At 46.1% G+C, this 25,638-nt stretch overlaps 1 protein-coding gene across 2 annotated transcripts in view; it reads left to right on the top strand.

The window, feature by feature from the left end:
• The window catches only part of SYN3 (synapsin III), a 412,466-nt gene that overhangs the window by 5,181 nt on the left and 381,647 nt on the right, over positions 1–25,638 (top strand). For both annotated transcript variants that reach the window (XM_027107476.1, XM_027107477.1), the window contains exon 2: positions 13,373–13,430. In XM_027107476.1, the coding sequence (XP_026963277.1) occupies positions 13,373–13,430 (58 nt within the window). The remainder of the gene's footprint in view (positions 1–13,372; positions 13,431–25,638) is intronic.

Raw genomic sequence — 25,638 nt, 5'->3', positions numbered from 1 at the left:
ATTCTTTGTTTGAAACACCCCTTAACTACTATGCTTTCAGCCTGGAGTTTGTGAGGTTATACCATTCTACTAAATGATGGCTAATGATACTCATTAAAGCACCTTGGCCATGTCTAGATTCACCAAGAGTTCTTATGCTGTGTGATAATTTGTGTCCCCATGACCACCACCCCACGCATGCCTACTTGCTATCTTTGTATCCCAGCGCCTAGAACAGGGCAGGCAGATAATAGGTGCTAGGAAACATCTGTTAATTGAATGAGTGATTTGAAGGTGATGTTATTGGTAATGACAAGGGTGAAGGTGTGACAGTGAAATTGAGGAGTGACCTTGGTGGTATTCTTCAACCCTCTTTTTCCCTCTCTCACTTACTACTCAATCCAACAGAAAGTTACAGTGGCCATGGTGAGAGCATTTACACCATGGAAATTGGCAAGTGCTACAAACCAGGCATTTAGGTCTCCCCAGAGAGCCAGTTGTTAAGCATTTGCCAGCACACCACTGCTCGTTGCACTTCCTGATTTTACTGGGGAGCATTTCACAGGTGAGGAAGCAGAGCACAGACATACCATGCACCTGCTTGAGGAACCAAAGCTAGGAGAGTGGTAGGCTGGGACTTGAATGGAACTAACTTCTTGAAAGGCATTTCGCATGGTGACCTGCCTGCTGCTGACCACTGCCCAGGGTTTTAGTGTTTTGCATGAGGTAGATGCTGAAAAATCTTGGTTGAAAAATGAATGAACATACAAATGAATAGAATAAACCACGAGCTCCTTGGGAATAGGGTCATGTCCTCATCATCGTCATATGGCGAACACTTGTGCACTTTCTATGACCAGACATTGTGCTAAATAGTTTTCATAGATTCTCTAATTTAATCCTCCCAACAACTGTATGGAGTACTATTACTATTCTCATTTTAATAATAAGGAAAACTGAGGCTCTGAGCTCAAAATGAGAGCAGATGCTGGTGGCATCTGGATCAGCTCAGGCCATCCAGCTGGCAAGGCTGGGCATCCCTGTTCTCTTATCATTCTTCCCTCTCCCACCCGAGCACAGGGTGTCAGCCCATGGAGCAGGACTCTGGAGCCTCACATGTGTGCACGTACCCACATATGCTCGGTGTCTGAGGGCAGGACTGCTTGTTACAGCACTGTAGCCAAGCACAAGATCCTGGTGACCTCATCCTCAGAGGAAAGCACCTACCTCGGGTTAGGCAGCCCTGCCCTACCAGAATGTTAAGGTGCCAGGGGAAGAGGGGCTTCCTGCAGCCAACCAGACACTTGTGAGCTCAGGCTTGGAAGCTGGACCCTTTGCAGAAGTGGCCCTTGGACTATTTTCCTCTTTTTAAAGCACCAAGGGAGCTCCGACAGGGTCTTTTCTGTTCTCTTCTCCTGTGTTTTTATATTAAAGTGTGATTTCCTAACACATGGCTGACATGATTCCCCACGAGAGTTAAAAATCGGGAAGAAGATAAAATGCAGAGAACTCAGGGCTGGCAGGTGGCAGGTCAGGATTGAAGTGCCAGCTCTGCCACTCACCTGCTCTGAGGACTTGGCCAAGCTGCTTTACATTTCTGAGCCTCAGTTTCATCATGTGTAAAGTGGCCTCATAATGCCACCCCCTTCACCATACCACTAAGCTCACAAGGAGGTATGAGGCTCCAGTGAGAGCACTCTGTTCCTCTCCTTCATGGACGTTTTTCAGTGTGATGGTTTGTTTACCTGTGATGCAGTTCTGCTCTAGAACATCAGCTCCAGGAGGTAGAGTTCAGACCTCTCTTGTTTAACCACCATATCCCCGGAGCCTAGCACGGTGCCTTGAACTTGGTACAATAGGATAAATGGAGGATATAATTAACAAGCAAATGGATGCTTTTGCCAAGGCTGTTATTATTATTAAGGGAAAGTTCAGGATTGAGGATGCCCTGGGGGAGAGCCTTTCTCAGAAAGCACTCAGCTGCCCTGGAATTCGGGAAGGGTACCAGACACTTCCATGCTATTCCCCAGGCTCCTTCCTCCTTCCTGCCCAGCTGATAACTCAAAGGCTCCAGCCTCCACCTTAGAGTTGAGCTGCTTCAGGCTGCTTGAGTGAAGGTTGAGCGAGGACTGCAGGGTGTCTTGGCAGCCCGAGAAGCCTTGCTGTGACCTAATTGGCCCTAGGGTGACCAGGACTTTCCACTTCCCACTGTGCCACCTTCTGAGGGGGTGGGGGAGCAGCATTAACTCAGAACTGGCATCACCAGCAGAGGTTTTGGGTAGAGTTATCGGTTTTAGCCAATAAAAATACAGGATACCCGATTAATACTTAGATAAACAATGAATCAGTATAAGTATATCCCATGCAATATTTGGTATAGACTTACTTATACTGCAAAATTGTCTGTTGTCTACCCGGGATTCAGCTTTAACTGGGTGTTGGGACTTCCCTGGTGGTCCAGTGGTTAAGACTCCGTGCTCCCAATGCAGGGGTTCCGGGTTCTATCCCTGGTCAGGGAACTAGATCCCACATACCACAACTAAAAAAAGGAAAAGATCCTACATGCCGCAACGAAGATCTCACACGCGGCAACGTAGATCCCGCATGCCACAACTAAGACCCAGGGCAGCCAAATAAATAAATATTTTAAAAAATATATTTAAAAAAAATTTAACTGAGTGTCCACTAGTTTATCTGGCCACGCTACTGGTGGAGGTGGCAACGAGAGACAGTGCCCAGCCCTGCTAATATGCGCCCAGTGAGAGGCTGGCCCTTGCATATTTTTGCTTTCTGGTTGGGGAGCCAAACCAGGCTCTCCCAATCGACCCCATGCTCAGGAAGCAGCTTTCCCTGCCTGTGATGAGGACTGAACAATCTAAGTTACTAGCAGGGCAGGAGCAAAACCAAGTGGGCAGTCTCAAGGCAGGCTGCCTGGGCCCCTGTTCTCTCACTCACTTATGTGACCTTGGGCAAGTCTGACCTCTGAGCCTCACATTCCTCAGTTGTAAGGCAGGATCGGATCGTGGCACATCTTTCACGAGGGGTCACTATAGAGTTAGAGATGATGGCATGGGTGGGGCTAGTACTGGGCTTAGCTGCCATACAGGCACTGAAATGGTAACTGGTATTAACAATTAATTGCAATCACTAATTGATAGTGAACATAATAGCACTGGGAGCCAGGGGGAAGGAAGCCACTTGGCATGTTTCTCAGTTCAGCTGGATATGCCTGAGAGCTGTCTCCTAGAAGCCCTGGAGGAGGGCTGTCTGGATGCTGGTAGGCTGGCATACTTTCTACTCTGAAGATGAGAAGATGGGGGCCGAGCTGGTCCCCTCCTCCTGGAGTTGGCTCAGGGTGGGGAGCTCAATGGGGGATACACACCTCTCTGTTGAAGACACTTGGCTCTAGGAAACAAAATCCTTATGCCTCCCTCTACCACTTCCCCCACATCTAAGACTCTCCTTGAACAAGGACGGGGCCCTGCCAGTTCCCTGTGGGGTAATCCAGAGGTGGAGGGAGAGGGAGCTAAGAAAGTCTTGATGAGAGGGGTCTTGCCACCCTCCTACTCCCTTCACCTGCTGACTCACAGAGGCCACCTCACACAACCTGGTGTGGTGCTGGACTTCTGGACTCGTCCTTCCACTCCGGGCACCCTCTGCCACTCCCCCTCCCTCCACCCTGGTGCCTGGGCGGGGAGGGGCCTTGGGCATTCCCCAGCAGCCTGCCCCGTCGCCTGGACACCAGTGCCGTTTTCCCAGGCCCGGCCCCTTTTATCAGGAGGACAATGTACACACACAGTGAGGGCCTTGTGTGGCACCCAGGCCCCGAGCCCTTTGACTTGAGGAATTTTTCAAGTGCTGACCTCTCTCCGTGAGGTCCCCCCGCCATCCAATCCAGAGGCCTGGTGCCCCTGCTGCTTCCTACCCTGCTCTTGCAGGGAGAGAGGGAGAGAGGGGAAAACAGTGAAGAGTTGTCTCCTGCCCTGGTAGAGTCTTCACCCTCTGAGACTGTGGCTAGGAAATCTGGGGGAAGTGTCTTTGAGCAGAAGGGAATGTGGGGAGGAATCTGATATTGCTGTTTCTTCCTAAGTTCTCCCTTCTCTGCTGATACTGTGAGCTCTCAGTGGAGCCACTTTCCTCTCTGGGCCTCGGTTTCTTCATAAGTCAAACAATGACAATAGACTAAGATCACTGTCTCCAAAACACTGTTTCCATCAGAATGACATTCAGACTACCAGGCACCACCCTACACCTTCTGTATTGGATAGAGTTCATTGTTTGCAAGAAAAAGAAATTACTTTGGCTGACTTAGGCAAAATGGGAGTTTATTGAAAATATGTGGGAGGCTCACAGAATGAAAAGAAAAGCCATGAAGACCTGAGTTTAGGAGAGGTCAGGACCCAGGGCTCTGCCAGGACCTAAGAGGCAGGGACTTGTGGACAGTCTCTGGAGACGTCAGCTCCTGTTTCCTCCCAACCTTGTGCCTCTCTGCTCAAAAATCAAATTCCTGAGCAAGAACAAACCTGGCTGGTTCCACAATGTGTCCCGGGGACACTTGGGGACAGTCCCATCAAGACTGTGTGCAAGAGAGAGGCTTGGTTCCATCTATGCAAGTACAGATGGAGGTGCTGTTACTAGAAGTCAGAATGGGTGCAAGACAGGCCACACTGAGATGTACCCATAGAACTATGGAGTTCAAATATCCAGAGGAGAGCTCAGGAAACTATTTTTTTAAATGATGAAGAACCAAGTTTAGAAACCACTGAGCTAGAGGACTGGTTTCATGTGGCTCCCAACTGGTAGAACCGAGGCCAATGAAGCAGATGAATAGGGAGACATGTCAGCTCAGTGTACAGAATGGTAAAGTCATCCAAAGACCACGTGGGCTTCCCGGTGAGGGAGTAAGCCCCCTGTCACTTGCAGGTATTCCAGTACAACTGGGCTGGTAATTTGGGAGGAACAATGCAGAAGAGGCTCACACTCTAAACGAGTCTGCCTGCAAGCCCTTAAAGGAGTCTCAGACCTGCAGCTTTTCATTTTCCCCACTCTGGCTTTGTGTCTCAGTCACTTTTCCTGCCTTTGCCCTGCTTTTTTCTGAAGAGTTCAACTGTTCAACTTCTGAGTCTTCTGTCACCCTCCAAAATGTGGTTTTCTCGCCTAGGTCCTCCTCTTTCGAAGGAGTCCCTCAGATGCCATGGGCTCTCCTAGCAGTAGCTGTTCCTGTTCCTCCAGACTTCACCTGCCTGGTTATAGCCTTGCCCTGCGGGAGGCATGGCACTGGGTGCATGCCAGCCTCATTACAGAATGTCTTTCCTCCTGGGTCCTGTGGAAGCCTGCCTGGGACGTGTTTCCTCGACAGGAGGGAGGCTGTAATGGCAAGAGAGGGGATGGTGCTTTGTGTCCATTTTCCTGACCTCCAACTCTGAGTTGGGAGAAGGGGTGGGGGTGGGGGCTTCCTGAGGGTTTGCACGGAGCTAACTGCCATTTTCGTAATGGAATTCGTTAAATTAGGGGTTTTCTGTGCAGTTGCTCACAGGAGACAAGGTGGTCAGTGAGTGAAGAGGCAGGTGTTAGGAAAAGGCATGGGCACAGAGAAATATTTCCCTGCTACAAGGAAAACAACAGCGCAAGCTCCATGACACATGTATCTGCCACTTGACTCTGGCTGCAGAGAGACAACAGGGAGCAGTGGGGATTGTTGAGCGTGGGAACTGATGCCCTTCTGAAGGCACTAGCTGCCGTCCACTCAGCCACTTTTTGCCATGTGGGAATACAGGTCTGGTGTTGCCCAGTTCTTGATTTTCAGGGGAAGCCAGAAATCTGAATTCTTCATATGAATTTTCTATTTTAAAATTAAAATTATGTAATTTAAGTCCAACAAAACAAGACTGTGGACTCCATGAGGTTTGCCAGTTGGCAACTTCTGATGAAGACAGGAGTCAGGGTAAATATTCCTCATCTGGACCTGTCTCCTGGCTAGACCAGGAGCGCTAGGATGGCAGGGGGCTGTTTTGTTCAGCATAATTCCTAGGGACTAGCACAGTGCTAAGCACATAGTAGACCCTGGATGGAGGGATGGAGGGATGGAGGGATGGATGCATGGATGGATGGGTGGGTGGGTCGATGGATAAGTGGAGGGAGGGAGGAGGAGGGAAAATGACTTCTCACAGCCTTCTCCTTCTGTGCCCTGCACTTCTCACCTTGACAGGCCTCACACCCCCTTTCTAAATCAAACACTTAATATTCTCATGGTCCCCTTCTCATCCTCCTTATACCATCTAAACCCCTTTTACGGATGATCAGATATAAGTCACTTGCACCTTGGTATGAATTACCTTTCAGTGTGTAACTGTTTTCATGGGCATTTCCCCAGATTGAGCTCTTAATAGATGCTCATTAAGCGTTTGCTGAGCGAACAGCTTAGCCTTCTAAATGTCAACTGTCTTGGTGGAGTGAAGGCTGTGGATTTTCAGAATTCTGTGGGAATGAGGGTGACACAATGTTGTGTCTTTGCAGAGAAGAGGGCTAGGAACTGGGAGATAACATTCTAGCATGATCTCTGCTGTCAGAGTGAGTGGGGTGGCTGACGATTTTGTTTACCCTAAAGGCTGGTGCTGGGGAGGAAGAGGAGCTCCCAGGTGGCAGCCAAGGCAGGATTCCATCATGCTAGACATGAAGCAGGAGTTCCCTTTAGAGCAAGGAAGATACTGCCACCTTCCCCTAAATGCTATGTCACTTCCTCAGGTACATGCCCACTTGTTGAAGGACAGGAGGGAAAGAGATTTACAGTAAACACTTGCCAGGTGTCAGGGATATCATTCATGAGGCCTTATAGCAGACATAGTGGTACATAGTGATGTGCTTACTTTTTCAAATGAGACTGGGGCTCAGGAAGGTTGATGTTTGAGGCACCACTAGGAAATAAATAGCAAATAGCAGAGCTGGAGAGGACCTGGGTCTGTCGTCTGCTAACGCTAGCAGTGCCTGCCCACCTCTTTACCTGGAGGGTGAAGTCCACCTCAGCAGCCCACCAGTGAGCAGCCCACTTGCTGGCACGTTTTTGGCAGGTTCCCAGAGGCCTTCAAATCTGCGTCCTCATTTTATCCTCATGATCCTATGGGTGGATCTTCCCAGCCCCACCCTGTAGATAAGGAAGCAGAGGCTTGTTCAAAATTTGCAGGTGCCAGAGCTGCAAATTCAAATCTAGGTCTTCTGCTCCATGCCTGTCACTCATTTTTCCTGCTTATTGGGAGACATGCCCCAGGAAACTTCATCAGCCCCCTGAGCGCCACCAGTGCCTGCCCAACTCATTTGTCCTTGTATGTGCCTTTCACACACATACACACACATCAGACCTTCTCAGATTCATCTTTGCAGCCCTTCGTCCTGGCAAAGGATAAGTACCAAACATTGGGTGGATGGATGGATGAACTGGGCCACTTCACCAGGGAAGTAGCCCCTGGCTCTCAGACTGGGCTGGGTCCCTTTCTGTGGGCTAATGCCCTGTGTGGTCATTGTCCTTTATGGGTCTCTCCCTCCTGTTAGGTAGTAAACCCCCTGAGGCCAAGAACTCAGGGATGAGGATGTTATCTTCATCCCTGTTTCCTTGAAGTCTGCAGGCTCGAGCACACAGTAGATGGTTAGTACAAGTGTGTTAAACGTCTTCCAAAAAAGCCTTCCCTCGCTATCCCAGGTCAGACCTCCCTGCTCCCCACATCCTACCCTGTACCACCTTGTTCATTGTATTCATCATTTCCTTTTCACCTGGTTAATTTCCTGAGTTTTCCAAGAGCATGTTAGCTCCACAAGAGCAGGGACTGTATCAGCCTTTCCCCTCATGCCTAGTAGGGTGCCCAGTCCTTACAAAGCTCAGTAAGTAGTGGTTAAATGAGGGAGTGAATAAATGATATGAATTGTGATCAGAGCTGCCCACACAAATCTCCTTCCCTATTGCTGTCAGAAGCCTACGAGGGGACATTCATCATATCATGTGGCTCCAGGCCCTAGTATGTCTCACTTCCTCACCTTCACAGATCCCTGTACAGGTGCAAGGGACCTTGTCACTCTCAGAGGGTCCCTCCCTGTCCTAACTCACTGGAGCCCCCCCAATTGCAAAGAGGTACGATGAGGCTGCTCCATCATTGGAGGGTCCCCTCTGGCAGTGGGAGGGGACCAGGAGGGTTAGCTATTCTTAAGAGTAGATAATGGAGCTAGAATTGGATCTCTGAGTTGGAACTCTGTGTTCAAAGGCCCTGCTTTTGTCACACCTTCATCCATCCAACCTGTCATGTGACCCTCCTCATCCTGCTAACTGAGAAAACCCTGAGTGTGCCCACCTTCAGGGTTCTCCTGTGTGGTCTGTCATCCATCTCCCCCAGCTTCTGTCCAGGCCACAAATGAGCAATGGGCATGTTACATCAGAAATAAGAAAATCTGTTTCTAGGGCCAGATCCCTGCTTTCGTTCTCCTCCAGCTACTCTGAGACAGAACATTCCTGACCCTCTCCTCCCCGGGAAGGGCACTGCCAAGGCCTAGCCTCATTGACTGTACATCCCAGATGGGATTTATTAGAAGGGTGCTGCTTGGACACAGGTGGATCCTGTTTGTGCTAATTCTCCTCTTCTGCCCCTCCTGCAGCCATGAAAGAACTCGGTATCCCTCCCCATAAATCTTGCTCACTCACCAAATCCCGCCTCCCCAAACTAGGGATTTCCCACCCAAGGCAGCACTGGTTTTATAATATTCTCCTTCCTGGTGCCTCTGATGTGGCAGTAAAATCTGAGACCACCCACAGAGATGGAAGCTTTGTAGAATCAAGAGCTTCCCCCAACCCCTTCCCAAGGCCGAGGACTTGACTGATTGGCCTGTGGATTCAGGGATCTCATTATGAGGATAAACATATTAGGGCATTAGGAAGAGGTCTGCATTAGGAAGACTGAGACCTCAGGCACAGTGGGGTCATCCATTTTGCCTGAGGTCAAACAGCCAGGCAATTACACAGGCAGCAACCCCAGCCCCCAGGGCATCTAGAATTCCAGACCATCCCTACCCTTTCCTCTGCCAGACAGAATGAGCCCCAGGCAAGGAGGCAGCAGTCTGTGTGGCCTGTCAGGAGACAGACTTCCGACTCTCAGCCAAGCAGGGGGATGGACTGCCTGACCCTCAGCTTCAGCCTGAGTCCGTCTGGCAGGCCCTGTAGTAAACATTCCAGAGATGGGCAAAACAAGTGTTTCTCCTCAGAAGGTGAGGCCCGTGGAGGCCAGAGATGCTTGGGTGGTATTGGTGTAGTGCTCTGAGTTCTGAGTTAGAATCAGAGTTAGAATCCCGTCGAGGGCTGCTAGGTTGTGTGTGTTGGACACTGAATGGTGACCCCACACGGTAATGGGTATGGATTTGTAAGTGTGTTACAGCATTGCACCAGTAGATGGCAGTAGAGCAGCTGGAGCACTGGATGCCCCATGGCCTACCCCTGGAAACATTATTCATTTACCCAGTCAGCAAACATTCCTTAAACATGTGCCTGTGCCCTGGCACGTTGTGCTGCTTTTGGGAGATTCAGTGAGCATTAAGACACGGTTTCAGGTTTCCAGGAGCTCACAGACTAGGTGTATGGGGGCAGGGGACATGTCATTCCAGCACACAGTGATATGTGTTATATGGTTGCTAAGTACAGCGCCCCGTGGGAACCCAGAGGAGGGACACTTAACCTAGCCTCATTAGGGGGGGTGATTTCAAGGAAACGGTAGTCAGGGATCTTGAACGTGAGAAAGAGGTAACCAAGCAGAGAAGGAGAGAACAGCAAACACAAAGGCTCAGAGTCATAAAAGGAATCACAGGAAGTTGAGTGTGTGCAGTAGGTGGGCAGAAAACCAGAGAAGAAATGGACCATAGGTTAACAGGGTCCAGATCATGAAGGTCCCAGAGGGTCTAGCTGAATCCTGAAGACCTTTAAGCACAAGATCTAACTCACCATTGCTGCTTAGAGGCTCTATGTGACTTTGAACCTGTGGGGGCTGGTCCTGGCCCTGCTGCTCCTCAGGGTGGACACTGGGGTCAATACAGTAGGAGGAGGGATGTGAGGACTTGTAGGCCTTCTGTACCAGTGCCACCTATTTATCATCAGCACCATCACCAATCTCTTATTGTGCTAACGGGGCAGATCAAAGTGAGATGAACTGTAATTCTGTTCTGTAACCCCCATGAGGGTAAGATTATGTTTGTTTGTGGGTCCCCACATACGCCACCTGTAGCCACAGCATACACACTCGGTGGTTTCTTTGCTGTCATTGTTGATTCTGTTTCAGACCCTGGGCTGTATACTTTGGAGCTTACTCTGTGCCAGGAACCATTCTAAGTGCTTTGTACGTCGTGTCTCATTTAATCCTCACAGCACCCCTGTGGGATAGTTACTGTGATTATCCCTGCTTCCCATATGTGGAAACTGAGGCACACGGAGGTTGAATGAGTTACCCAAGGTTACACAGTGAGTGAGTGGTGGCGCTGGGATTGCATCCAGGTGGTCTGCCTCTGAGCCCACACACTCTACTTACTGCTCTTCACGTACAGGATCAAGTGAGTTTCTCACCACACCTTGGCTGGCAGATGTTATCAGCACTTAACAGATGACAAAACTATGACCTGGAGGGGTTAAGTTCCTTGTCTTGGAACATGCAGTGAGTTGTAGAGCTAAGATTTTGCCCAAGCCTCTGTGATTCCAGATCCATGCTTTTCCCAGTATACCAGTGATTTCATTCATTAGTTACCATCCTGAGGTCCCAGGGTCATCCAGTACTTCTTGTAAACCCAAGTGACAGGGACCCCTGCCCTAAGTCATACTCTGGCCCTTACTAGCTACACTCCTGACAGCAAAGGAGGACCCTGCAAACTGCACCCTTTGATTTTGCAGTGGGTACCCAGACCTGTGGAAATCCCTGCGCATAGGGACCCAGACCCAATTCCAGGGCCTGTGTAGGCCAATTCCCTGATCCATCCTCCCCAGACATGGCCAAGGCACTGTTGATGCCGGTGTGGGTGAGGAGATGAAGCTTGGCCATGTGGGCTGGGTCATCCACAAGCATGCACAAGAAGCTCCAGTGATGCAGGAGAGGAGGGTGGGAGGAGAATTAGGAAGGACGATGGAAATCAAGAGCTGGCAGCCCCCATGCCACCATGTGCTGGGTGGATCTCCAAGAATTCTGAGAAGTTTAAATTCTGACCCTTCCAGGTCATTATGAAGTTGTGTTGGTCAAGGAAGGAAGATAGGCATGCTTTATTTAAATGTTTGCTAGCTTTATCAATTTTAAATATCAGGCATATGATACATAGGCTTCCATTTGTTCTTTTGTCCCAGGCCCTACAAATATTAGAGGGGGGTCTTATCCCAGGGTCTGGGGTTTGCCAGCACTACCTTTAAGGATTCATAAAATTCACAAACTACACTGAAAAGATTCTCTTTGCATGAGGCTGGCTGCACACACATTTTGTTGAAGACCATCCTGGGAGAAAAAAACAAATCTTGCTTTCAAGTCACACTAACAACTCCTGTTCCCATAAAGTTCTACCTACTTGACATCTAAGCCATTCAACATTATAAGAAAAAGTGGCATTAATATTACAGCCATCAGTCAGTGGTTCAGGCAGTCGAGATGAACTCCACTGGCATCTGATAAGTGTGGGTAGACTTCAGAAGCAGAGAGACTGCAGCTTGGTCAGAGAATTTGTAGCAAAGGTTCAATCTGGAAGGTTGAAAAAAGAGGTGGCAACATCGATGTTCCACCGATGGAAAAGAATAGAAGAAGAAACTAAGCAGAAGATTCTTGGATGTAACATTACTGATTAGAACTCAATCATGTGGTCATACCTAGCTAAATGGAGAGTTGGGATATACATTTCTTGGTGCCAGTCTATAAACACTCTCACTGTAGGCAAAGAGGAGAATTGGGATTGGGAGCAAAGAGCTGTCTGTGCCCCAGAGAAAGTCTATGGATATGCTTAACACGGCGCTCAGATTATAGCAAATCACTGAGAACTATTAGTTTCATCATACCAACAACCAAAAACAGCAGATGGAAACTTGTATTACTTTTGCTTTGCGGGAGGGCATCTAAACCCAGGAGCACCCCAATATTTGCTGCTGTTTTTCAGAGCTGAGATAAAAACATTGATGTGGCAATGGAAGTCCAGGATTAAAGCTGCTTAGGCAAAGTATTTCGTCTCTCTGGGTTTGAGTTTCCTTATTTATAGAATGGAAATAATAATACCCACCTCATGGTGGTAGCTGTGTTAAATGAGAAAGACTAGGAATATAGCACAGTTTTTGGCACAGAGTAAGTATTCAACAATTTTTCCCCCATCTATCTCTTCAATCATTTATTCTTTCAACAAATATTAATTGAGCTCCTACTGTGTGTGAAGCATTCTGGTGGGTGTTGGGAATAGAATGATGAGTAAGGTAGGTTGTTCCTGGCCTGGAGGAATTGTGTTATAGTTTGGTTGGACACAGGCATGAAACCCAATTACTAATTGCAAGTAATTTCAATTATAATAAGTGCTATGAAAGAAAAGTAGAGTATGAAAAGAGAATTTATATGAGAAAAGAGATGACTAAGGTCAAGATTAGGGTGCTTACAGAGAAAAATGGGCAAGTGGATGGATTTGAGAAATAATTAGAATGTAGAATCCATGGGGATAGGGAGAGAGAAAGAGGAAACAAGAATGAAGTCTAGGTTTTTGCCTTGAGTGATGGATAGATGGGATGCCATTTATTGATAATGGGAAGACAGAAGCAGGGGTGTAGAGGAAAGGTGATGGAAGGGTGGTTGGATGGATGGATGGACCAAGGGACAGATGAGGTCTGCTTCAGATGAGGTGTCTCCTTGGAACCACTTGGGCTAGGAAGCACAATGTAGGAGCACAATGGGTTTGAATCTGGGCTCCCTTGTTTTCTAGATGGACAAATAAAGAAATGAGTAGTTGGATAGAGCAATTTAATACGTCCTTTATGGATCACATAGGGTATAACTCAAAAGAATTCTGCATTATTTATTTACGTAGGATTCTTTATTTCTTTTTATCCTTAAAATAATGTTTAGAAATATATCGTGCACGTATAACTATCTACCTTTTACAGAGGATAAAATGGAGACACGGGGAGGTAAAGCAGGTTGGCAGAACCGGAACCTGAGTGTCCAGTCCTCCCATCCTGTACTCTTTCCCCTCTCTCACACAATATATATATAAAGAATGAGAAAATCACCTGTCTAGGTGGGAGAGAGCAGGAAGGTGGGGAATGTGTCTGGACATGCACCTCTGGGGGTAAAACCTTTGGGAAAAGGGAGGAAAGAGTGAAGCAGTCTGCATCCTTACTCAGTAGATTTCTTCCTCTCCTTCACAGGGCCAAGTATTTCCATGGAAAGAAGGTGAATGGAGAGATTGAGATCCGAGTGGAACAGGTAGGTTGGAGCTGAGGCTTTAGTGCTATCGCCGTGACTTTTTCTATAGCTGGAGCCATTCCCAGGAGCAACCTTCTTCCCCATCTTATATAATTATAATGAGTCAAGATTACCAGAAAAATCCTGACTTATACTTGGGAGACTTCTTAAATTCCAGAATTATTTAGTCCAATGGTTTTCAACCTTTTTGTTTTAACAGCAGAACTTTTATTCAAAGGAAATCGCAAGTAGGAGCCCGTTCTACCAAATTGAGACACGTAAAGCTTCTTTGATGGAAACGGTCATAGGGAGCCCAAAAGTCTGTCTGCTCCATCCTGTTCCACCTCCCTCCTTTCCCCACCGTGGTCCCTAAGGTGTCTCCTTGGAACCACTTGGGCTAGGAAGCACAATGGGGTTGAATCCGGGTTCCCTTGTTTTCTAGATATTGGGCAAGTCAGTCTTTCTGCGTCTCATTTTCCTTGGGATTAAATTATGTAAAGCTTCAAAAGAGATTAGAATCTTGAATACTGGCTCTTGTTATTACCACTGGTATCAACATCCATACCCCTCATTTTATAGGGAAAGAAGCACAGATTTGCCCATGACTGCAATGGAAGTCAGAGATAGAATTAGGACCAGAACTTGTGGTCTCCAGATCCAGGGCTCCTTCCATTCATTCAGTGAACATTTGCTGGGGACTAACTCAATACCAAGCACCGTGCTTGGCCTTAGAAGGGCACATCAGGGCATGGGCTCTGGAGCTAGACTCTAGGTTCCAGTCCCAACTGTGTGATGTTGGTTCAACAATACTTGAGCTCTCTGAAGTTCAGTTGCTTCATCCATATAATTGGGGTAATCATAGCATCAACTTCACAGGGTAGCTGAGAGGATCAAATGAGTTAGTCCAAGAAAAGTACTTAGAATAGCACCTGTCATATATCAACACTTAGTAAATGTTACCCATTTATCATCATCCTCATCATCAAAGGCAAACAATTAATAAGATAGAAAAGGTTCCTGCTATAAGAGGAACTCAGAAAAGCACGATAAAAAAATAGAGAGGTGTGACTTTTATGGCACTCTTTGAGTTTTTTGTGTTGGAGGAACAGAAAGCTTTTCTGAGCATCAAATTTGAGTTGGCTTAGTATTAAAACACCTACAGCTTGAATTTCGATTTGATCCTGTGGCTTTCAAGTCAGTCCAATGTCTACTGGTTTTCCTTCCATGGCAAAGAGCAGGTTATTTTTGTTCACTTGACAAATATTTGTCAAACGTCTGCTATGCTAGCTAGCTAACACGTGGGGAACAAGGATAGAGAAGCAGAGGCTCTGTCCCAAAGAGCTTGTGGTCTAGGAAGGGAGGCAAGATAAGTCTTCACAGAACCTAACACAGGTAGAATCCAGGAAAGAGAGGTCCAGACTTAGTGCTGTGGGCACCAGAGGCCACAACTATTTGAGGGAGTCAGAAGTGACTTCAAGGAGGGGGTGGTATTTGAAATGGATCTTAAAGGATGGATAGTATTTCAACAAGTGGCGATTTCAACAGGAAGAGTGCATGAGACTGAATCAGCATGAGCAAAGGTAAGGAGCCTGGAAGTACAGGGTATGGAGTGATGTGTGAACACATTGTCGTTCCCTGGCCCCAGCCTACTCATCCTCCTAAATTCTCTCTCTCGGTGCAGAGTGCTACCATCTACCTTGCACCTTAGCCAGAAACCTGCATGGTCTCCTGGGTACCTCCCTCTCCCTCCACCACTATACCCATTCACCAGGTGCTGTGGATCCATGTCCCGCGTCTCTCTAGTCCACCCACTGTTCTCCGTTCCCATTGCCTAGGTCCTTGGCTGAACCATCATTGGCTCTCATCCAATCTTCCTAATCAACAGCCTCCTAACTTCATCTTTTCATCCACTTCCAATTTATTTTTTGTACTAAAACTAGAGTGATCTTTCTAAAAAAACAAATTAGAATCTTAAAGTGTTAGCTTTAAAATTCCTTTCTCAAAGATTCTTTATTTGAGCCGTTCCACCCCAATCTAAATCAGGTAAGCTGCTTATTCCCTTTCATAGCACCTCAACTTTTCCTTCCTAGCCCTTATCTGAGTTTTTAACCACATATTTAGATGTGGTATTATTTGCATGAGGGTAGGGACGTTTGGATCTCACTCTGTTAAATAACACAGGGCCTGGCTTATACTAGAGCGGAAGCAAATATTTGCAGAATGACTAACTGATGGATTCCACAGATTCCAGGCTGCTTGTCAGTTTCCAATGGAGATAAATTGCTCTTCCTTAATCTTCCCTCAAAAATCTGAGTTTTCCATACACCATCTGGTAAATGCTCAGTTGCTAGCTGTCTCATCCCATTTGTGAAACCCCCAGGGGCATTTTTTTTTAACATCTTTATTGGAGTATAATTGCTTTACAATGGTGTGTTAGTTTCTGCTTTATAACAAAGTGAATCAGTTATGTATATACATATGTTCCCATATCTCTTCCCTCTTGCGTCTCCCTCCCTCCCACCCTCCCTATCCCACCCCTCTAGGTGGTCACAGAGCACCCAGCTGATCTCCCTGTGCTATGCGGCTGCTTTCCACTAGCTATCTATTTTATGTTTGGTAGTGTATATATGTCCATGCCACTCTCTCACTTTGTCACAGCTTACCCTTCGCCCTCCCCATATCCTCAAGTCCATTCTTCTGGCCCAACTTACGGGTGTAAAATCTATAAGCAGGAGCATCAGAGAGAATTGCCCTAAGAATACTCACCCAGGACACTGGTGACACTCAGCCAGTCTATGAGGGCTACAATCATGCTGGAAAAAGTTGGCTAATTTACAGTCATCTTGATCTCTAGTCATCTCCCTCCATGGCAGCCAGAAGGCAAAATTAGCCAAGAGACCAATTAGCAGGTCATTTGGGCATTTTTCCCTGAAATATAGGCCTCCCTTAACTCATCTTAGAGTCTGAATTGTTTGTCTTTTCCCATCTGGATCGATGGGTGGGTCACATAAGCATAGCACTTAGGAAAATTCTTAGGATGGAAGCCACTTTTTAGTCTGAGCTGGCCTCACACTTTGGAATTCTGTCTCCCAACTAAGGACCAAATTAACCAGATAATTGCACTGTCTGGGTTTTGCTGGACAGAGCAAATGAGTTAGTTGTGGTCAGCCTAGAGGAAGCCTCCGGCACTTCTCTCCACCCTCTTCTCCCCAGTTCAAAATCTGTCTGCCTCAGCTTTTGCAGAGCCAGGAATCAAGAAACCCTGGGGAGGCCAGTCGGGGAAGCTGCCTCATGTTGCATCCTATTACCCAGAATGCCCTGCTGGCTCTGCAGGGCCTCACAGCAGTGTCCTAGCAGGGCCTGAGAGGTTCCGGCCAGGGTGGTTGGCATGTCAAGCTCTCCTCTGTTTATACTTGAGGCAAAGGGTCTCTTTCTCCACAGGTGCAAGTCACCCCTCTGTGGGACTCAGCAGTGAGGTTGATGAATGGATTAATATCAAGTAGACTCACAGTTCTGAGACTAGCAGACTAGGGCTTGGTGAGGTAGAGCCTTGGGCTTCATTCTTCTCTAATAAATGCTGAAATTATAATAGTCAGTCTTTCCTCAGTGTTAATGGAGGTACCAAAGCATAAGGAATGGCAGTGCCTTGCTCCAGCAGATGGAAAGAGAGGCTGGAGAAGGTGAAGATCCTTCTCTTCTGAAGCTGGACAAGCCACAGATTTACATAGGAATGCCGGTGGCTCCTTTGGAGTCCTGTCCTTGTGTGATATTGGAGTTGAGATGGGTTTAGGTGGATGCATATGGATCCCAGGGAAGGCTGTTGGTTGAAATCCTGTTTGTCTTCTGCCCTTTATATATTTACTCAACTTAATTGTCTGCTGGGAGCAAAGGTGAAATTTCTCCCTTAAAATAAGTTAAACACTCAGGACCGTGATGTATATATTTTTCATACCTACTTCAGCCTACCATCCACAATTCTTTCTGGGGCAACCTTTCGTAGCATGGACCCTAACTGTAGATATTGTATTAAAGGCCATGTTATATTTCAAGACATAATTGTCGGTGAGATAGAGAAGTGGAGGTTGGATGTTAGTTAATTTGGTTTTGTGGATTGGTAACAGGTTGGACATTACCCCCATTAGGAAATGACTACTTGATAGTAATTCACCTTGAAAGAAATACATCTAATGCTTTACCAAAGAGTTCTGCCCTTGGCTCTGTTCTACAGCTCCTTCTTAACTGTGATTTATCGAATTACATTTACCAATGACCTGAAGTTAATGGGAGAGAGAGTATGCTGGATTAAATTTGATACGATCAAACTGAATAAGGATACAATATAAGGTCCTATTCAAAAGCTCAGCTGAAGAGGAGAAGGACTGGGGAGATTTAGCATATTAAAATCTCATGAGAAAAAAAAAGACCTAAAATTTGAGTTGAACAAATTCTTAATATTCGTGAGAAGAAATATTATGTGGAAATTAAGACTGTGACTCCAGCGTAAGATATACTGGGGATGGAATCTCAGCTCCATATTTTAGCTGGGTTGACCTTTCACTTATAACATCTCTAAGCATCAGCTTCTTCATCTGAAAAATGAGGATAATAATTTCTACCCCCTAAAGTTAATGTGTGGAGGGAGTAAGTCAGTGTAAGTCATATGCTGGGTATAGTTTCTGGCACATATATTAAGAGCTCAGTAACTATAGTTACGGTTGTTACTCCTGCAAAACCTGATGCCACTTCAGGCTGCGTTATCAAAGTACAGCATTTAGAATCCAGGAAGGTGATGGCACACACACATACACACACAGCACACAAACTCTCTCACACAATATTCTACCCAGACTCCAGTGAGAGATCCAGTTGTACCGTCACACCAGGAGGGAATAGTAGCAGCCTGGAATGCCTTCTTAAGGGAGTGGCTGGAGTGAGAGAAGCAAAGGAGATCAGTGTAAGGAACTGGAGATGCTTAGTCCAGAGAAGAGAGGCCTTTGGTAGGACCCACTGTACTCTGTGCAATTATCCACCACCTGAATGAGTGGTTGAAAAGAGTTAGAGCTACCATATGTTGAGTACTTACAAGATAAGGATAAATGCTTTTTGCTCTTGGTATGGGCACTATAATTGCCTCCATCTTAACAGAAACTGAGGCTCAGAGGGAATAAGTGGTTTTCCAAAGGTTGCCTGATTTATAATTGGCAGGAACTTGTTTTTGAACCCCAGCAGTCTGAATTCAGAGTCCTCCTCTTATCCACTGCATTTTTCTGCTGGTGTTGCAGATACCAAGAACAATAACCAAATGTACTGGTTAAATCACTTTATATGCATAATCTTACTCCAACCTTTCCACAACTCTTTGAGATAGGTACTATGACTCTCCCCATTTGGCAGATGAAGAAACTAAGGCTCAGAAAGGTTAAACATCCTGCTTGAAATGAGTGATGGGGGAGGAATTTGAACCCAGGTTTCATCTGCATGTGTGCTGAACCACCAGCCTATATTATTTCACTGGGATTAGAGTTCCGGCTAATGGTACATCATACAAGAAGATGGATTTCAACTTGGTATAAACAGAAACTGTTCAGCAGTGCTGAGTAATGATGAATAGACCACATCCCTCTGGTAGGTAGGGAGTCCCTGTGTTTGAAATGCTCTGGCAGAAACTGGGTGGTTAATTTGGGAAATATTTCACAGGAAATGTATGTACCTAATCAGATATAACTTTTATTATTTTTTTCTTTTATTTATTTTTTTGCATAAAAGTAATATATTCAAATAGTCAAACATTAAAAAGGTAAAAAATGGCATCTGGTGAAAAGTCTACCTTCAACCCTGCCCCCACCAATGTTTCTCTTTGACTAATCATTTAACTATTTATTAGCCAGTTCATTTAACCATTATCACTTGTTCCTTGGGCAACTTTCCAGAGAAATTTTAAATGCAGTAATCAAATACACATACATGTTTATTTTCCTTTGCTTTTCATAGATGGTAGTTGATCAGAAAAACATAAAGCATTGTATTTCAGAGGAGTATTGAATAAGGAAGATTGATTCCAAATGGGTCAAAGGGGGAAATCATATTGCCCAGAGCCCAGCAGTCCCCTACATTCACTGTTGTCACTACCACTGCTGGAACTGCCACTATTGCCAGTGGAGAACATGAGCCTGCACTCCCACTGATGCTGCAGGAATTGTCACCAACCTGCTTTAACTGCTGTTGCTGTTGTGAAGCTTCTGTTGCTACCATAAGAAGTGCAATAGTTACCACCATCTTCCTAATGTCAACTCTTACCTGAATGCCTCCCATTGGTAGAAATAAGCTGGAATTGTGTGTCAAAAGAACCTGGGAAGTGTAGAGTTAGGCCTTCAGCCCCCGTAGTGCAGGAGAGGATAGGATGGGTGTGGGGCTGATGGTAATAGACAGTGAGCGACACAGTCCATCCACACACACCCTTCTATCTAGTATATCTTAGAGTTTATTCCATGAAAGTATGTGCAGAGCTGTCTCACTCTTGTTAATGATTGCCAAGGGTGCTGTCATATGGATATACCACAATTTATTTTCCATAATTTTACTATTATAAACAATGCTAAACTTATTTAATTTGAAGCATCAGTTAGTATAGCCGTAGGACTCCTATCTAGAATAGAAAAACTGGTTATAAAAAGTATTGCAGGGCTTCCCTGGTGGCGCAGTGGTTGAGAGTCCGCCTGCCGATGCAGGGGACACGGGTTCATGCCCCGGTCCGGGAGGATCCCACATGCCGCGGCACGGCTGGGCCCGTGAGCCATGGCCGCTGAGCCTGCACGTCCAGAGCCTGTGCTCTGCAGCGGGAGAGGCCACAACAGTGAGAGGCCCACATACCGCAAAAAAAAAAAAAAAGTATTGCAGGTAGTGCATGCTATAATGCACCTTGAGGAATGAAGTACTTTCCCCCAGCTGCTGGAATTGATACCGGAAGACAGCCCTCAGCTGTCAGCCCTCATTCTGAAATGCCTCACTCAGGTGAAAAGATCTGCCTTCCCCAAGGGCACATCTCTTGGGACTTTGGCTGGCACAGGGAATAAAGACCTAGCTCCTTTACCCCAATTTGAGACAACTCTGAAGGGCCATCCCAGCTTCAGAGCTCCTGCGGAGTTGGCAGAGACCTCTGCTGAGACGGCAGTGTAGCCCAACTTCTCCCTCTACCCAGTCGTGCTTCCTTCCCTTTTCTTCCCTTCCAGTGGTGGTGATTCCCAGCGCTCCCTAATGAACCTCTCAAAGGCTAATGTTCATTTCAGAGTCTGCCTCTCAAGACATTTACAATTCTGATAGATAGTGACAAATGACCCTCCATAGAGGTTGTGCGGATGATCTATAAGATCCTTTGGGTCTGGATTTCTAGGACTTTACACGACTCATGGGTTCTGGAGACCATCCTGCACAGAATGCTCTCCTGGTTACAGCCCAAGCATTGATGCTGAACTCTGAAGTGCTCCATAATTTGATGTTCTTATTTGACCTCCTTGTGTTTGAAATTCACCAGAGCTTGGTGTTTCTCTGCAGGGCTGAGTCCAGCAGAGCTCTACCTGCTCTGATCTACTAAGCCTGTTTTGTTAACACAATCCTGCAAGATTTATTTGTTTGGCTTGGCTTACCCTGACCTCAGACATTCTGTTTTGTATTATTTTTAAAAGCGTGCAGGTCTCCACAGAGGGTTTTTTTCTTTTCAAATGTAAGAACCAGCTGGAGGAATTAAAAAAAAAACAGGTGGGACACTAGGACTATTAGATGAAACGTAACTCATTAGAGGAGCAAGTGTTTCTCTCCTTAACTATGGCATTGATTGATGTGGGTTTATCACCATCCTTGGCCTACCTTTAGGCTCACTGACTTAGGAAGGCAATAGGGAAATGGAGAAACAATAATCGTGGTGATGGTAGCAAACTTATTGAGCATGGACTGTATGCTAGGGCCCATGTTACATCCTTCTCCTGCATTAATTCATTTAACCTGTACAACATTCCTGTTGCTTAGGAAACTAAGGCTCAGAGAGCTTAAATAAATTGCCCAGGCAGGGTCACACAGCTAATAAGAATGTGGGGAACCGGGGATTTGAACCCAGGTTCAGCCAATTCCAGGGTCCTAGTTCTTAACCAAAGTAGATCTATCAGTGTATGTATGTTCGATCTTGAATTTGCCTTCTTCAAGTTCTTTGCCTTTCTTCTCTTTGCTTAGGTTCTTTGAGCACATCATTCTACCATCCCTTCCTATCTTACCCTACTCTTTTGATCTACTGGATAAATTACAAGTTCTTATGAGATGTTCTTCCAGCAAAAGACTCCTCCTTTCCTGACTAATCCTAATGACTCTGACTCATCATTTGATGTTTCTGGCTTATCGCTGCATAGTTCCCCTGTTAACAAGTCTGTTTGTTCTTTGTTTTCCCCCAAGAATTAACGTTCACTGTTTGTCTGTAAATGTAGCTATATATTTTTAGATTACATGAATAGTGTTAATAGCTCAGACTCTGGAGCCAGATCACCTGGGTTTGAATCTCAGCTCTGCTACCTCCTGAGTGACCCTAAGCAAGTAATTTGATTTCTCTGCGCCTCATTTTCCTCATATGTAACATGAAAATAATAATAACAGTAACAACAACAACAATATGTACCTGTAGAGTTGTTGTGAGAATGAAATAAGTTGTCACACGTGAAGAACACAGAGCAGATCCTGGTACCCAGAAAGTGCCGCATAAGTGTTAGTAGCTATTTTTACAGTCACCTTCACATCATTGATCACATGTTGCCTGAGTAGTTTCTAGGTGTCAGTCTGTGGGATTATTCAGAAATGGAAAGAATATAGTCTATTCTGTAAAGAACTTTGCTGCATAGTTGGGGGATGAGACATATAAACAGTTGATGTTTGTATGTGTGTTTTTATTATAGATATATATATATATATATATATATATATATATATAAAACCAATATTATTTCCCATTGAGACATGGCACTCAGTTGGCACCTGGTGTAAACTTCTAGCTTTTCCTTCATAGCAGGTAGCACAGGTCCTGGTCAAGGTGTTCAGTGAATGTTGAGTGAATGTCTGAGTGATTGGGTGATGTGGTACAGTCATAGAAGGGTGGAGCCAGAAAGGGACTTTGGAGATCATCTAATCCAGAGGTTCAGAGAGGCGAAGTGACTATTCCTAGCACACACATCACATTATTGTTGGAGTGCAAAGCATGGGGAACCCAGGTTTCCATCTCCCATGTCACTGTTTTTCCTACTACATTTCTCCACTTGCCAATGCTACCTTTTGTCTTCCCCTTTGAAGAAACTATTTGTCCCTTCTGATGGTTTTTTTTTTTTTTGCGGTACATGGGCCTCTCACTGTTGTAGCCTCTCCCGTTGCGGAGCACAGGCTCTGGACGCACAGGCTCAGCGGCCATGGCTCACGGGCCCAGCCACTCCACGGCATGTGAGATCCTCCCGGACCAGGGCACGAACCCATGTCTCCTGCATCGGCAGGCGGACTTCCAACCACTGCGCCACCAGGGAAGCCCCCTTCTGATGGTTTTAATACCAGCTGAACTAATCTAATTCTCTAGTCATGAAGTTCATACTTTCCACATTTACCGCAAGAGGCTTTCTTCTTTGAGAGTGGGGGTGGGGGGGAGCCCACCCCCACTGATAGCCAATGGTGGGCTCCAAACAGTGCAGCGGTGTGGGGTGGGGGGTGGATATTGAGGCCGTGATTGGATGAACCCTGCTGATTCTAAGTGTAACAGGGACTGCTTTGCCAGTTGGATGATCCTTCATGACCCACCTTCCTGGTATAGCTGTACCTTAACCAGCAATGAGAAGAAAGGAGCAATGGGCATGAGAGTGAGTCCATCTTCTTGCCCTGGGAAGTGCTGCTCGTAGCTCTTTAGCCTCTACCTGCCAAGTTTGGTAATTTACCCTTCCTAACTGCCACCCTACTCCATCAACATCTGCCCTGCCTCCTGTTAGTATCATAGATAGATGAGACTCCAATGGAAAGTAAGGGTTCTGAAGGAGAACTCAATAAGCCCTTTAATTTCTTGAGGGATGTGTAATAAAAAAGTAAACAAAACTTGTCTTAACTGCTCCTTCATTCAAGAAACACTTACTGAGAACGTGCTTTGTATGATCTTAATGACAGAGCCCTCCACTCTCAAAGGGTTCTCCTTCTGGTGGAAAATAGACATTGGGGGCATTGACTATTGTACATTGTGGTGAGGGCTGTCACAGAATTCCATGCAGAGCATAGTGGAGCACAGAAGAGGGAGGGATTGTCAACCTTGCCTTGGGACACTCTTTGGAAAGACTTCACAGAGGCTTGGGGATGAGAATTAGCTCAGGCCAGGAAGGGTGCAGTTGTGCACATCAGGCCTTCCCACTAAAGAGCGTGTTTTAAATCTCAACTTGTCACATGTAGGGGAAATGACCAGAGTATGCAAAAGGGTGGTAGGAGATGAACCTGGAAAAGAAGATAGAGAACAGTCTCTATTTCGGGTGGGCTATGTATGGCAAAGCATGCGGCTAGAAATCATGTCCCAGAGAGAGTGGGGACATATTTATTGAACTTTTTAGGTCATGGCAACATGACATGAAAACGTGATCATGTTTTCATTTTAGGATGCACATGCTGATAGTGGATTTAGAAGATGGACTGGGTAGGATTGGTGGCATGAGACTGGAGGCAGGGAAACTCAGCTCTGGATTTTGGGTGAAAAAACATCATATCCTGGAATATTATGCTTGGGGAGGAGGCTCATGGAAAGAACTTCATAAAATGCATGTGTTCTTTAGCCCTTTAAGCTTCATTCTCATACCTGTAACTTGTATTTGAGAATAGAAGGGATGACCTGTTTTCCTTATAACAGAGAGGATGGAACCAAACCCACAGGATGTGTTTAAGCCGGCATTGCATGAAAGCAAACCACGGTCAACTGCATCTTATTCACCAGCTTAGTCCCGGCCACTTGCTCTGACCCACTTCACACCCACATTCCGACTTACTCCCAACCAACCTAATCTCTGGCCTTGTGATTCCTTCAAGGGCTTATGCTCTCCCTCCTCCACCTCCTTCTGCCCCTCCACACACCACTTTTCCAGCTTTGACCTTCAGCTTTGACCTTCAGCTTTTGCTCAGGCGCTCTTTACATTTGTTGCCAGCTCTGCTGTCATCTCCACTATTTGGGGTCTGGCTCATGCCCTGATGAGAGGAGCCCCCGCTGGGCTCACCCCAGCCCTGTTAGCAGCCCCTGCCCGGATGTGCTTGCACACAGGATTTCGGTCTTTGCATTTCAGTAGGAATCAAGAGTTATTAATTAACCCAGGGTGGAACGTATTATGAAACATCCCAGAAAGCTGGAACAAACCAAAGGGACTTCTGAACTCACAGCAGGGAAAAATGCCTTTTAATTGACTTGGATGACTTCACTGCAAAAATCTGTCTAGCTGTTATGCTAAACTGGAAACTAATCTATTAGGTTGTCTAAGGAATCTCCCAGCCCACCCTGACAAGAATCTCTAGAGGTGGGGAGTGTGGCCGACACATAAACAGGATGTATGCTTTGAAATGGCTTCTTTTGGATCATCTCCAGTCTGGCTGCCTTTTCTAGACCCTGGGAAAGAAAGGAGAGGCTGGCATCTTAGAATGAGTTTATATGTTCTACAATGTGTATCTTTAACATCACATAGAAGCTTTCCTAAGGCACTGCTTCCTTTAGAGTAAAATTCAGCCTAAGCTGAACCTGCCTTGGACCACTTCTCTTAGGGAGTTTAGAGGGTGACATAAGGTAATTTCCACAGATGGTGTTGTCATGTATGTGACAGCTGTGCAGCCTGGGCTCGGAGGGGATTAGTGAAAATAACCAGTGTCTAATCATGTGCTTACTAAATGCCAGGCACACGCTGAGCACTTCCTGCAGATTAGTTTATTTATCCTTGTAACTACCCTATGAAGAGTAGATGCTGCAAGTTCCCCCATTCTCCAGATGAGGAAACTAAGGCTAAGAGAGGTTGTGTGGCTTACTCAAGGCCACACAGCTTATAAGTGGCAGAGCTGGAATTCACAGTTTGACTCCAGATGCTGTTTTACCTGGGAAGGTGTATCCTGGAGAAGTAAAACCTGAAAAGGACGTGATGAATTTCCTCTTCTGTGTAAGTGCTGGCTTGTGCATTAGACTTGCTCCGTGGGACCCAAGGTTGGC

This window comes from Aethalodelphis obliquidens, unplaced genomic scaffold (assembly GCF_003676395.1).
Source record: "Aethalodelphis obliquidens isolate GAN/ISIS:26980383/991018 unplaced genomic scaffold, ASM367639v1 scaffold8, whole genome shotgun sequence".
Taxonomy (NCBI): Eukaryota; Metazoa; Chordata; class Mammalia; order Artiodactyla; family Delphinidae; genus Aethalodelphis; species Aethalodelphis obliquidens.
Note: the sequence above shows the minus strand (reverse complement) of the source record. Positions and strands in the feature narration are given on the sequence as shown.